The sequence below is a fragment of the Typopeltis vanoorti genome, chromosome 8, assembly GCF_054136105.1.
Source record: "Typopeltis vanoorti isolate ZY-2024b chromosome 8, IOZ_Tvanoo_1.0, whole genome shotgun sequence".
NCBI classification, from domain to species: Eukaryota; Metazoa; Arthropoda; class Arachnida; order Uropygi; family Thelyphonidae; genus Typopeltis; species Typopeltis vanoorti.
In genome coordinates this window covers 146,329,304-146,344,760 of record NC_143556.1, presented here as the reverse complement: position 1 = coordinate 146,344,760, position 15,457 = coordinate 146,329,304, and the positions used below count along the sequence as shown (strand labels likewise).

The 15,457-nt window shown below is 35.0% G+C and overlaps 1 protein-coding gene across 5 annotated transcripts in view; it reads right to left on the bottom strand.

Annotated features, from left to right (window-relative positions):
- LOC150104412 (hydroxyacyl-coenzyme A dehydrogenase, mitochondrial-like) overlaps window positions 1-15,457 on the bottom strand; it is a 227,690-nt gene that overhangs the window by 138,026 nt on the left and 74,207 nt on the right. For all 5 annotated transcript variants that reach the window (XM_090396993.1, XM_090396992.1, XM_090396995.1 and 2 more), the window contains exon 4: window positions 6,928-7,085. In XM_090396993.1, coding sequence (XP_090253119.1) covers window positions 6,928-7,085 — 158 coding nt within the window. The remainder of the gene's footprint in view (window positions 1-6,927; window positions 7,086-15,457) is intronic.

Here is a 15,457-nt window from a genome sequence, read left to right as displayed (position 1 = left end):
GAACAAATCAAAGATACAGAGATAAAGTAAGCTCATAAATCACCACTGGCATTTCATATCACTAAAGAAAAATTATCAAGTACTTTGGCAACTCAGAGGAATGACATACATTGAATTTTACAAGAATCTTTGCTGATTTAAAACTTTGTAAAGGCTCTGATGTCCAACCCAATGTAACAAAAAACCAAGGTGTTATCTTGATTCAGCTTTGGTTGGAATATATCAAAGACCTACATAGCTATGAATTAGTCTATGATATAAGTTACACAACGAGACATGCATCTGATATCTTGATGTTATATTTAACATCTAGTTTTAAGTTCATTTGATGTATAACAGTTGTTAAATTTAGAACCCTATTAAGTGTTTCTCTAATTTTGGGATTTAATCAGAAAATATACAAGATGGGACATATCAAATCAGTCATTTAAACAGTTCTCTTTCTGAATATGTTGTATGTGTTGTTTTTGCCAGATATATGACAAATACACATGATATTTTTTTGGTTATAAAATTCCTAAGTCTGGCAGATTCCATTGAAGTGTTGATTCTGCAGTAAAATTCTTATAAAGTTAAAAAGATTACTATTATGATTACCTAGATCCCAAAGCAATCCAATAATAATTAATAGTATAATGTTTTAAATAACTGTTTCACATATGTAAGAGAAAACTAAATAGAATTTATTACTCATATATTTCACTCAATACTGTCATGAGCTTCATTCAGGGAGAGGGCAGAAGAACTGGTAAAAACATTTAAATTCTGAATACAAGAATGAGTCATACAGTATGCATATAATATCATGCATCTCGGTCGCAGCTGTACAGTAGGAGGAAATGCTATTAAAGTTCAGAGACAGAAGTATAGATATATAATTAATAAAAAAAAAAATATAAAAAATTAACAGCAATTACTTCCCAAAACCTATCTCTAAGGCAGGCATAGTGCCAATGGCATGAGAAGTAAGGCTTGAACCTTCAGATTCCAAAACTTATATAATCTTGATGTTCTTGGATTCTAATAGTAGCAAAATGGCAGAATCTCTAAGCTGTATACTTATCTCTAAGACAAGCATGCGGTCTGTCTAATTAAGATTAGGATGGTGGCATAGGGTTTCACACAATTCAAAAAATAGATGATCGAATTTGGATCATCTACTATAGTGCAGCATTCTGGTGTGGTTCAGTGAACTCTATGTCTAGTGCCGATGGCATGAGAAGCAAGGATGAACTTTCAGATTCCATAAATCTTATATAATCTTGATGCTCTTAGATTCTAATAGTTACAAAATGGACGGTCTGTCCAAAGTAGCCAAGATGAAAAGAACAGAGTATTTGTTAAATGCCAGGCAAGGATAGATATCATAACATATCTATGATAGGTAGTAAGAAAGATGACAATTTCCAGACTGGTTTGAAGGTGGTGTACAAATTATATCTGTGAAAGGTTCTTGCTATAGAAGTAAGGTACAAAGTTAAAATGATGTTTTGCTCTCAGAGAGCTAAAGAAATTCATTTCAGCAATTATAGAGATAAAGACAAGCTAGTTAAAAGATCTGCAAGAGAGAATAAAAGAAATTATGCAGACAGTTTGGCAGAAGTATACAGAAGGCTGCAACATAGGACACATTGGAAGACTGTATGAGATGACAAGGAAAATATGCTCTGAAGAAAAGTAGTAAGTAAATGCCATAAGAGATAAAGATGTTTACTGCTAACTGAAGAGGATCAGATTGTTAGAAGATGGAAAGAACACTCTGAAAAAATTCTAAATGTAGACAACAATATAACTGACATGATTAGAAGTTCAATAATGGAAAAACCTCCTGTAAGCATAAATTTAAATATAACATCAAAATCTATATCTAAAAATGAAATAACAAATGTAATAGAGAAAATGATATATGGAAAGGCTTCAGGCAATGATAATATAGCAAAAGAAATGCTTAAGACAACTAAAGAAACTAATCCTTAATAATGTGCTAGAGACTAAAAAGATACTTAAACAATGGAAAGAAGCCATGATAATTGCAATCCCTGTGGCGTTTGCACACCACGGCGCTTGGCCACACGAATGAAGACTTTATTTCGAGTCTAGTCGGTGACTAGAGGAAATTTTTCTAAGCCTTTTTTCGACCAGTTCCCGAGTTAGTCGATCTCTGGCACGGACAAGTGGGTTTTTTCTCCCGGAAACTCAGGTTTTTCTTCCCATAAACTCAAGAAAATCGACCGTAGAACCCACATTATTTCAGACATTAAATACGAGTGTTAGGGACCACAAGATGGCGGCACTTGTTGGGATATCACTCTTCACTGCATGATGCTTAATTAGTGATAGCCTTGGGCCAGCTATCTCTGATTGGGTACCAGTGGAGATTGAACTGCCCACTCAGTCTCCAAAAGTTTGATAGGGCTAAAAACGGCCTCGCCTACTCCCTATATATGCAGGAATAAAAAGGCGTTAGCTGATTTTTTTTTTTTTTTTTTGAAGAAAGGTAATGATCTCACTAGATGTGAGAATTGGAGGAGAATTAGCCTACTTTCAGTACCAGCAAAACTTTTCTGTAGAATATTGATATATAAGATTAAAAACGAAGTAGAGAAGATATTAAGGCATGAACAAGTTGGTTTTAGAACAGGTAAGAGTACTGTGCATTAATTTTTACTTTAAGGAACATCATTGAACACAGTATAGAAGTTAGAAGCTTAAATTTTATAGATTAACTCAAGCATTTGACAGTGTTGACAGAGAAACATTATGATTAATTATTAAAAGTTATAGAATTCCTGACAAATATGTAAGAGTAATCAAAGAAATGTATAAGGGAAGTAAAAAGTTGTGTTATGGCACAGCAAACAACATCAATGGTTTGAGATAAGATCTGGTGTAAGATAGAGTTGCGAGATGTCTGGGTTATTGTCTGATATAGTCATCAATTGGATTATGAGAAAAGTTACAGGTACAAAAAGAGAAATTGAATGGAATCCTATGGCAGTTAGAAGATCTAGATTATGCTGATGACATAGTTTTAATATCATTAAAATACAATGATATACAAACAAAGTCAGAAGACTTCTATAAAATAGCTGAAATGATTGGTCTTAAAATAAATATGACTAAAACAAAAGTGCTTAAACTAAACAGCCAATGCCACAAAGAGATCATATTCAATCAGCATGCTATAGAAGAAATTAAGAATTTTACATACCTGAGAGCAAACGTAGATACTGAAGGTGGAACTGACAAAAATATAATGCAAAGACTGACAAAAGCTACTATGCTTTCAGAAAATTAAATAATATATGAGAATTTTCAAAATTTCATAATAAAACCAAAATAAAGATCTTCAACAGCAATGTTAAGGCCATATTATTATATGGATCAGAGACATGGAAGCTAAATTAAATCATTTCAAACAAAATGTCTGTATAAATTATTACAAATATTCTGGCACCAACATATAACAAATGATAACTTATATAAGCTGATTGTGCAAAAAAAGCATTATTGATGAAAAAATAAAAAAAAACAGAAATGGATTGGACACATACTGAGATTGGACAGTAGAGAGAGATTCATAAAGTAGCTTTGACACGGATCCCAGAAGAAAAATGGAAAAGGGGAAGGCCTAAATTAACTTGGCAGAGAATGAAGAGAAGAGAATAACTTAATATTTTCTGTGTCAAGGTCTTGCTGTATCCATTAAGTAACAGAGTAAGTTAATATAATTAACGGCTATATTTTAGCCTGTTTTTAACATTTTAGTCTGTTTTTAACAGAGTAAGTTTTATTTTAAGTTTATCAAAGCCATCATGGCCATATTTGTCAGTACAGTAGCCCCCACCTATCTGTGTTCCAAGACCCCCAGTGGATACCTGAAACCTCACATAACACTGAACCCTATATATCCTATGTTTTTTCCCTATGCATACATACCTATGATAAAGTTGAATTTATAAATTAGGCACAGTAAGAGATTAACAACAATAACTACAATAATAAAATAGAACAATTATAATAATATACAGCAATAAAAATTATATGAATATGAATGGAATCTTAGCAACCTCAGCACATATTTTTTTTTTATTATTTATTTATTTTATGAACTTAAGAACTTTCCCCTTTTCACTTAAAAGGAAGCAGTTTATGGCTTCCCTTTGGCATATCTGAATTGCCAGTATCACTCTTGCACTTTGGGACCATTATTAAGTAAAGCATGAGTTACTTGAACACAAGCACTGAGATAGTCAATCTTATAACCAAGAGCAACTCAGAACGGCACACAATTTAAAACTCATAAATTGTTTATTTCTGGAATTTTCCATTTAAATTTTTGGACCTGGGTTACCAAAGATAATTGAAACTGCAGATAAGGGGGGACTACAGTACAATATAGAACACAATGAAATTCACATAAACAGAAAATTCAATATTCATTATTTAATACATCATACAGAGTTATGATGTATTAGTATCCAAAACGGGAAGACTATTATTAGACTCACGTTCAATAGTGAATTTGACAAGAGTATATAAGTTTTCATTTTATCGAGAAATTGAAGTGGGTCTGTTTCAGAGTGAGACCAAATTGCAAAGATGTCATCCACAAAACATAGCCAAATGCAAGTTTGAGGAGAAATGGTTAGAAATCCAATCCCCTAAATGATCCATAAAATAGTCCACCAAAGCAGCTGTCATAGAACTACCATTGCAGCACCCTTGGAATAATTTATTACACCAAGTAAAATATCCACCATTGATAGTAAACTTGAATAATTTGACAATGTCATCAGGAAAATCTACTTGTTTCTGATGCCATCGACACTAGACAGAATTTACTGGAATCATACCAATGCGACACTAACAGTAGGTTCAAATCTAATTGTCCATTTTTTGAATGGTGTGAAGCCCTATGCCACCATCCTAATCTTAATCAGACAGACAGTATGTTTATCTGTAAATTTTGGGAAGTGATTGCTGTTAATTGTTTATCTTTTTTTAATTAATTATACATCTATACCCATGTCTCTGAACTCTAAGAGTGTTTCCTCCTACTGTACAGCTGCAACCCAACAGGAGATATTTTACACATGCTGTATGACTTGTTCTTGAATTCAAAATTTAAATGTTGTTACCAGTTCTTCTGTAATCTTCCTGAATGAAGCTCATGACATATTAAGCAAAACATATAGGAGTAATAAATTCTATTTAGTTTTCTCTTCCATGTGTGAAGCCATTATTTACAACATTAAACTATGTCTGTATTAAAAGTCTAGTAATAGCAGGTAATATTTAAATTCACATACCACAACTACAGATGAAGAAAATTTAATAAAAAAGCCATATATATCAATTTGAAAATTACAGATTATATATCACTGGCATTAGATAAGAGAATATGAGGTAGAACTAGAACAGACAAATTTAAAACAGCAAGAGCCATGAGATTATTACACTTTATTCTTCCTTTTCTTGTGTTATTGTGATTTTAATAAATGTTATAGCACAAGTATCCTTAAAACAACAAGAATAAGTAAATTAACATATACTTTTCAGATTTGATACATTTTTTATTGCATATAATTCTTAATGTTGCTAATGTAAGAATGTAATACACTGCAGGCCATTGTCAAGTTTTTTGTGCTGCAAGAGTCCAAAAGTCCACAACTGAGATTCACCTAACTTTATGTGAGACTTGAGAGAACTGTGCTCCAGCATATTCAACAGCTGCTAGATGGATGGCCAAGTTTAAAACTGGGCATCCTGAGACAACAGATGCTCCCAGGTCTGGAAGTTCTTCCACAGCAATCACACCTGAAAACATCGATGCAGTGCATGCCATGATCCTTGATGATAGCCAAATACCAGCCAAAAAGATTGTCAAAACTCTGGGGATATCCAGGGAATGTTTTGGGGTCATTATCCATCAACATCTGGACATGTAGAAGCTCTCGGCAAAGTGGGTCCCCAAATGTTTGAATGCCGACCAAAAGACAGAGAGAGAGAGAGAGAATGTGTGCTGTCATCTTAAGGGATTCTGGGTCATTTTGAGAAATCAGGAGCAAATTTTTTGGTTTGCAATTTAACTATTGATGAATTATTGTTTCATCACTATGACCCAGAAACACCAAACAACAGTGAATGGAGTGGAGACACAAAAGGCTCTCCATGGCAAAATAAGTTCTGAAACCAAAAGTCAGCAGGGAAGGTTCTTGCCATTATCTTTCAGGATATGGATGGTGTAATCATTACCAAGTACCTTAAAAAAGGTGAAACTGTTACTGCAGCAATTTATTCAACAGCTCTGAATGAACTGAAGGAGGTACTGAAGGAAAAATGCTGTGGGAAACTAAGCAGAGGTGTGTTGCTTTTGCAGGACAATACACCTGCTCACACTGCTCATGAAACCTAACATACAATACACAGCTTGGGCCTTCAATGTCTGCTTCAACCACCCTATTCGCCAGATTGGGCCCCATCTATTTCCTATTCCCAAATTCAACGAAACACTTGAAAGGAACAAAATTTACCATAGATGATGAAGTCATGTCGGCAGTTGAGGACAGGTTGTGCAACAAGGGAAAAGACTTTTTTTTTCTCAGAGGACTCCAAATGATGCAGCAGCATAGTAACATGTGTATAACACTTTGTGGGGAATACATAGAATAATGTATTCCCCACAATAATGTATTCCCTACCTGAATTCCTTCATAGTGATTATCACAACTTTTCAGCAACAGTATGTAAAAAATGTGACAAAAAAACAAACAAATCAAATCTTGATTCATCTGAAATCAGTAAATGTGTAGAGCTTTAAGTACTATTTTTTAACATGTGTTATTAGATATCTGTAGTAACATTTTCAATTATGCTTTATAACATTTAGAAAATGTTAATTTAATGAACATATTGCACTCTTACTTGGAAGCTACTTTGTCAAGCTTTGAGAAAAGTTCCTTTTTCACATCAATGTTTTCAACAATTGCTTCAATAATTAAGTCAGTTGCTTTGGCTGAGTCTTCAAGATTTGTCTTGAAACTTAAATGACTAAGTGTTTCTGACATATACTTCTGTCCACCCTGTAAAAAATATATAAATAAACATTTCAATTTTTTTCTTCATTAAGAATGTACTGTATTTCTTTTTTAACAGTAAGCATTTTAAACGTGACTGAAAAATACAACCTTTGGCATAAGTCACTTGATATTGCAATACTTAAAAATCGAACTTTACTCAGGAACTATCTTAACAGCACACATAACCAGAAAAAGAATTCTTGGTCAAAGCAGAAAGTAAACCTCGGGACATGCTCTTCAAACACTTTCTTAATAAAAGTAAGTAAATAAATGAGTGTGAAATATTTGGTCACTCACAAACAGGAAGAATGGCTAATATTCGACGTGATGGACACGGATAATACTTCATTTCTAAACTGCAGCCATTCTAGAGTTGCAAACCCTACCATTCATGCAAGCCACCAGATACTACCATAAAAAGCATTCTATAGGTGTAAAATAAATCTCAGAAACTATTTCTAGAACTGGCACAGCCCTACAACATTCTCCTAACCTGAATAAATAATTCATATTAATCCATTCCCAATATCAACCCCAATCTGAGGTATGGTCACTTAAACAGAATGGAAGAAGAAAGACTAGCAAAAGAGGTGTTTGATGCTAAAGTCCTGCAGAACTCCCACTCATTATCTTCCTTTTCTTTAATACTACTTCCCTACATTAAAACTATCATATAGCACAATTAATTGCCAATCCAATTCAGTAATCAATTATCTAAACCAATCTAAATTTAAACCATTGCAACTTAAATATGCAGTTCACCCTCCCTATAACAAATTCACACATAGCACACAACCAAAAAAATTCCAGACCAAAGCCCCATGGGCACAATGCTATTCTAAAAATAATTCATTATTAAAAAAATAAAATAAAAATAAAAAAAAACTGTCTTCTATAACAAACTATTTCTAAGGCTCCTAATGATTCTGTCATTAGGAGTCAACTGTATTTATTACTATGGTTTCCTCCAGAAGACCATCTCTTGTCTTCTGTGTCATATAATGACAAAGTACCTATCACATCTCTCACTGTTAGAAGTTTAATGGAGTAAAACAGCAGCACTAGGAAAGGATTAAATAATATTTAACAAATAAATATTTAAATATTTTTAATCCTTTCCCATTGCTGTTTCAACACACAGATATCACATCTCTCCTTGAACAAATTCATCAAAAGGTGCACTCCTATCCAATGATATTCCATTCTATGCATACTCATCACTAGTATAGTTATTCAGCCTCTAGGGATGACTGAGTATTCTTTCTCTACTTGCTACGAAGTGGTAAGTGCATAAGATCGTTCTATCAGAATGATCTTATGCACTTACTAGTTCATAGCAGGCAGAAGTTTACAGCTTATACTGTAAGATTTTCTTATAATCATGTATGGCTTTATCATATCTCTCCTCTTCTAATTTCCAAATTTTGAAAACCACATTCCTTCAATTAATCCTTGTCAAGATAAGGTTATATTACACTGGATCTTTTTGACTGCCTCTTCATTTCCACAAAATCCCTGTAATCATATCTATCTAAGAACAGGAATAAATATTATCATATAGAAGCCTTGAAAAGAGGAAGAAGGAGAATACACTAACTTATTCCTATAAGTTAGTGTTTTCTTCAACATTTCAGATAATTTAACCACCTCAGCAATGTGGTCCTTAAATTTCAACCACCATCATTCCAAACCTAAGCCATTCATGACCATTCACAGCGAATTCTCATAATATATACCCTCTGTCCAAAAAGAAACCAAACTTTTTGAAAATAGAAGAAACTAGTGGCGCCACCTCTTGTATCTTTTTGTTGTCGAAAGCGGCAACCTCATTAGTGTTGTGTCAATTGTTTATGACATTTGTTTCATTAGAAGCAGAGTTAGAGTGCCAAGAGTGACAGTGTGTTTTGACCTAATGGTCGGTCGTCACGATATTCATGCCATACGCGACGAATTCTCGCTATCAATTGCTTTAAAGCTTCGAGATAAAATTCACCAGTGACCGCCTGGCATTCGTGCCAGGCAGAACGAATTCTTTGTAGATAATGCCCTTGGAATCGTAGAAACAATATCAGCATTGTCTTCACTTTTGACTTCTCCAAGCGATGTTTTTTCGGATGCCCCTCTTCTGGTGGTCTCCACTCAGCACTCTGGGGCTTTGTTTCAGGCTCATACTCAAAACACCATGTTTCGTCACCAGTAACGATCGTTTCAAGGAAGTTTGAGTCCTTATAAGCAGTTTTAATGAGGTCCTTGCAGTGTTCAATTCAATACATTTTTTGATCGTCGGTCAACTTGTAGGGAACAAATCGTGAATTCCATTTACAAAGGCCCAAACTCTCGGTCAAAATGTTGTGCACAGTTGATTTTGGAACCCCCAATTCATCTTCAATCGATCTCATGGATGATTTTGGGTTTTCTTTGATGAAATCACGCACTTTTTGGATGTTGACTTCGCCCAGTCCAGTTTTTGGACGGACCGGCTTTTCGTTGTCCTCAAGCATCTTATGACCACTTTGAATTCACTTAAACCACTCGTAAACTTGAGTATGGGATAAGCATTCATCACTGTATGCTTTTTTGAAGCATATGCATTTCGGTAAAATGTTTACCAACTTTAACACAAAAGTCAATTGCAGCTCTCTTTTTGAAACTCATTTTCCGACTGTTCGTCAAAACACACCGCTGCTTTTGGCACTATACTTGGCTTCTAATGAAACAAATGTCATAAACAGTTGACACAACACTAATGAAGGTTGCCACTTTTGACAACAAAAAATACAACAGATGGCACTAGTTTCTTCTATTTTCAAAAAGTTCAGTTTCTTTTTGGACACAGGGTGTAAAACTCTGCCTGCAGTGCTTTCAGTCCAAAATACATAACTTGACAACACTGAACTGATGTTCACTGTCATCTGCACACAGAACAATGCTCAAATCATTTTAGTGATTTGAAGTGAGTGAAATTCACTTCTTCCCTTATTGTCATCCCCAAATTGGCATCATCCACACAACAGGCCCCTATTTTTGTGACCCCTCGACACAAAGCAGACATGCTAGTTATCAGAAATTATTCTGATAACACTGCTGATAAAAAAACTCCCTCAAAGAAGAGAATAAAAAAAAAGAGCTAAAATGCAGCTACAACAAAAAAACATTCATATCCATTTCACTGACATTCAATTTATGATTTTAACTGCAACATAAACTATGCACACCACCACTTAGAAATATATAAATCTGGCCTGTTACTTTTAATCAGAACCTCAACGAGCAGCCTCAAGCAATATTATCCACTTCATCTTTCTAAACTATACTCTGCATGCCTGCTTCTACCACAATGGTGAACCCTGTGTATTTGTCAGATCTGACATCCAGTATTTCTGCACTCCAGTGAGTGAAAAACACTTCTTTCCTGATAAACACACTGAATTTTCCCCCCTTATTATTTGTCTTTGAAGTTGGATTTTGTGCAATTTAATTACAAAAAATGTGAGACTGCTTTTCCTTGGGGACCTCACTGTCCAAAACTCAAACTGGCTTCATTTTCCAGTTTTATTGATCAAGCAAAGAAGAGATGCAGAGATATTTGCTGTTCAGATCCTTTGCAAATTGTCTATCTGCTCAGCAAGATGCTAAATAATTCTCTTAATCCTTGATATCTTCTTAACCAGTTCTCATATACGGCAGCTCTGCTCTTTTCTTATTAACTGGGACCATAACGTCATCTATACCTTCTTTCCTGAAAGAAGGCCTTTCATTCAGCCACTCTTGATGTCATGTCATTTGTCAATACAATTGTGACAAAATGCATGATTTCTACTCTTTTCCTTTGGCTAAGACTATTGTTTTTGCATTTCTCTTCAAACTGAAATAATTTTTGATGGAATGAAGGTCTCTTCATCCCATGTTCCATTAAAAACCTAAACTACTGTAAATCCTTAGTTTTTCAACATACGTACAAATGCAGTCTAAAGGATTCAGAGGCAATAATGTATGCGTGGTTAGCCAAGTGGCTATGCGCTTCGCAACTGTTAAATTTTGAATGAAGGAAAAATTTATTGTACTACATTTCAATCAGATTTAACAAGTATCAAAACTCTCGGAGAAATACTTGCATACTGGTAAAGGTGAAATAGATTGTAAAATAACGATAAAATCCATGATTTAAAAATTTCCTTATGTATTATAATATTAAATGTTTTTGTGAATACAACAGAGGTGGAAAAAAAAAAAAATGTTAGTATGCCAAAGTTTAGATCAAAGTTACAGAAGAGATAAGCGGATTAAAAAAACATGTCCGGAGGCAGTCATGTACGCAAAGTCGAAAAGGCACATGGGCGTTTCCCGTAGACATGCCAGGAGGAGCAATGGCACGAAGTGCAGAAGAGTTAAGTGCCAGAAAAAACAATGACGTAGTAGGGAGAATATCACAGCAGTGAATATATAGAGTTTGGCAAAGGCAACTGTAGGCTTTTTTTTCCATCTTGTTCCTGTCGTTCATAGAGAAGGAAGATGTCCATAGGCAGCTATGCAGACAGACAGAGATCCAGCACGAACATAGGCCTCGGCACAGCGGTATAATCAGCGTAGACCAAGATGATATGCAGAACCACGTGGACCGATCCTCACAGACCAGCTTCGCCTAAATCAAAGGAAGTAATCATGAACATATTTGCTAGCCAGTCCTTTCTGAAAGCAGTAAACCAGAGGAAGAAACAACGAGCCATAAGAATAGAGCAGATGATCGAAAGAGAAAGCCAGAGTGATCGTAATGACCCGATAATGTAAGAACTTTTTAAATCCTTTGTATATACAAGAATGTTAGATTGTAACGAATATTTATTGGAATATTATTGGACTTTCGAAGTGTAATAGGACTTTAGCATCTGATCCACATATAGAATGTTATTATAGCTCTGTGCATGAGGACTTGCAAGGTGTTGCGATTGAATATATAGTTTTGTTATAGTCAGTTAGTTCCTGAGACCAAGATTTGGTAAATGATTACTTAAGAATGTTAAGTAATTAGAAGAAATGCATAATGTGTTTAGTATTAGATATTGATTCATGTTGAGAAAGATTAAGAATTCCCAGGTTACACCTGCATGATTGAATTAGTTTAGTTAAGTAACTGTCAGTAATTGTACCATATTCATTAATGAATAAATCCTTTCTTGTCAACCTAATAACTTGCCTGATCTATGTTCTCAATGCACCACTCAAAGTAGAACCTGTGCAAATGAAAATTTTGTGAATAGCCACGACTGCAGTAAAATTGAGACATATAAGTTTTGATAAAATTAGGAATAGTAATTGTATGAATATTGTGCCATTCTGAGTGTTTTTTTCTCCCAGACAACGAAGCTTCTCTAGTCTAATAATTTTGGATGGCGCAGCGTTAACAAATAAATTTTTCCAAAATTAGAAACTGGGTTAATACCAGAATTATAACAAAGGGATTGGCTCTAGCCTGAAGCAGTGTCTTTGTTAACAGCACAGTGCACCATCATTTAATGTGTTTATAGCAGCCAGCAGATAGAGAAATACTAAGATTTGTATGAGTAAGGAATTAATGAGGTATATATCAAATTAACATAATTTTACATTGGTGCAGCCAGTAGAATAGTTGGAGATTTAGAAAGAGCTGATATAGGTGAATATAACAAAAATTTGAAATTAACAAAATCAACATAACTTTACACAACCATATGCCTGGGAAAGGAGTGTCCTGGGTTCAATTCCTATCGCCAACATGAGGAGCTTAAGGATCTTTCTCAGACATAGCCAAGTTAGCCGGTCTTGGGCATGGACAGCAGGATTATTATCTCCACTTTATCCTGGGGGTTTTCATCCTGCAAGCAGGCAAACCAGCCCTGTGAACACACACACACACGTATTACAGTCAGGAATACTTAAGACCCAGCCATAGGCCTGATTCATTAGCTATGCCGGTCCCTAGCCCAGATAAAATGGGGGGGGGGGGGGAATTGAGATAGTATCGTACTTCCCCATAAAAAAGAACCTCATGGCCATTATATCCTCATACACTATAATAAAAAGAGGCAAGTAACACTAACATGGTATCAGGGATGCATAATGCTCCATATGAGGAGAGATTGAAGATTTGTGCATTACAAAAGCTGGTTGATCGGTGGATAAGGGAAGATATAATAGAAACAGTTGCTTGAGGGAAGGGGAGGAGTTATAGAAATGTTGAGGGTGAAATATTTCAGTATATGGCAAGGGAGTGAGGACTACATTTTTTGCTTGGAGTGTGCTGAATAAGTAGAACAGACTGCCAGAGTCAGTTGCATGTGCTTTGTCAGTGAATGATTTCAAGGCAAAATATGACAGATATTGTACAGGTATATTGACAATTATAAATTATAGATGTGAAAAATTATTGGTTTCATCCTTTATCCAAGTGGAAGCAAACCAAGTTGCACATGAAGTAACTTCACAACTGGGCTATATACACAAGCTAACGACTTCATATCAGTTTCCTCAGTATCCCATAAAGCAAGGCACATATCATACAGACATGTATAATACTATGCATTATGAGAAGGGTCACTACCCAAACCAGTTTTGACCTTTATTGAGGTCTCTTCAGTGGGAGCCAGATCCAGAAGTGATATTAAGATTGAGGTAATGCAGAAGTCATATTTTCATATACATGTAGTTAAAAAGTGTTACACCTTTTAACTACTTGTTAAAAGTTCATGAGCAAACTTTGTTTGCTTACATTTGGATAAAGGATGAAACTGAGAATATAATTTCTTGGCAGCTTTAATTTATAGTATAACCAAGTGAAATAACTTTCAACATTAATCAACAATTGTCAACAGTATTGACAATTGTTGATTAATGTTTTAAAAATGGACCTCCCATGATAAGTCTACAGACTCAGTGGAGGTACCTGTGTGTGTTCTTGGTATGATGTTGTAAGAGAATAGCTGCATGCTCATTCCGGATGAGCAAATTCTATACAGAAAGACATCAGAAAAATCCTGACTAGCTTGAATGCTAAGTTTTCAAGGTTCTGATGGTACTCCTACCAAAATTGCTTACCACTTGTGCTTTGAAATTAATGTACACTCTATATTATTAGGAACAAGTTTATATTTAACATACTCCAAAGAAAGGAGGTAACAACCAGCCATCAAATTATCCTCTCATTTCTATACAAAATAAGGGCGCTAGTGGGTCAAGCACTACGGACGTGTTTTGAAGAGCTCCTGATTCAGATAAGTTTTACTAGGAATAATTAAGTATATATGCGTAATTGTTTAAGTAAGAGCGGCTGTAAACGTTGTACGCTACCGATATTATTAGTGTGGGGGTTTTTTTCTTGCTTAAACTAAATACGAAAACGTTAATATTAGACCTAGTAACCTGCAGAGAAAAAAAAAAAAAATGGCGGCGGCATTGTCATTCCATGATTTTAATTTGGATTTCAGTCGGTTTGTTAAGTGTGAGGTCTGTTATATGTACTCCTTCGATTACATAAATGATTTGTAGATGTTTAGTGTGGATGGAAGAAGGGTGTGTGCGAAATGTGACCTGAACAAGGAATTGATGAATGCGAATATGAAGTTGATGACAGAAAGTGCTAGTACCGATTGTGTCGCGAGTGCACGTTTGAAAGAGAAGGATGGTGAGAAAGAAAGGCGAAAAAATGTTAAAAAATCAGGAAAAAAGAAAAAGAGCGATTTGACAACCGTAATGGATGTTAAAAGGGACGAAAGTGAGGTGGAAACAAACGAAATTGAGAGAACGAAAGTAGAAATGGCGTGATACAGAAATCGCAAGTAAAAAAAATCGAAAGAATGAATGATAGCGAAAAAAGAATGACTGATGGCGAAAGTTGGATGCATGTTGGAATGAAAGTACTGAACCAAAGAAAGATGAATGACAGTAAAAGTGAGAAGAATGATAGAGAAAGTTGGAAGCATGTTAGTCCGAAATTACGGAAACAAAGAACGATATGTGAGAGTGAAAGTGAGAAGAATGATAGTGAAAGTTGGACGTATGTTGGACCGAAAGTACGGAAACAAAGAAGGATGAATGAGAGGGAAAGTGAGAAGAGGGGGTCGAGAGTTAGAAAGATTTAATGATAGAGTGAATGTCTTGAGGTTCGGAAGGTGAATTGGATTGGATGAAGCAAGAAATGAAATGGATGCGGAATGAAATTAAGAGAATTCAGGTCAAAACTATTAAAAAAATCATGATGGCATGAAAGAGTTAACAAAAGATGAGCGAGTGGCGATGTATGGCGACTCCATTATTAAAGGTGTGCTAGAGGATAAAATGCACAAGGTATGTTTTCCAGGCGGTAAAATGAGTAGAGTGATTGAGGCATTAGATATGAGGCA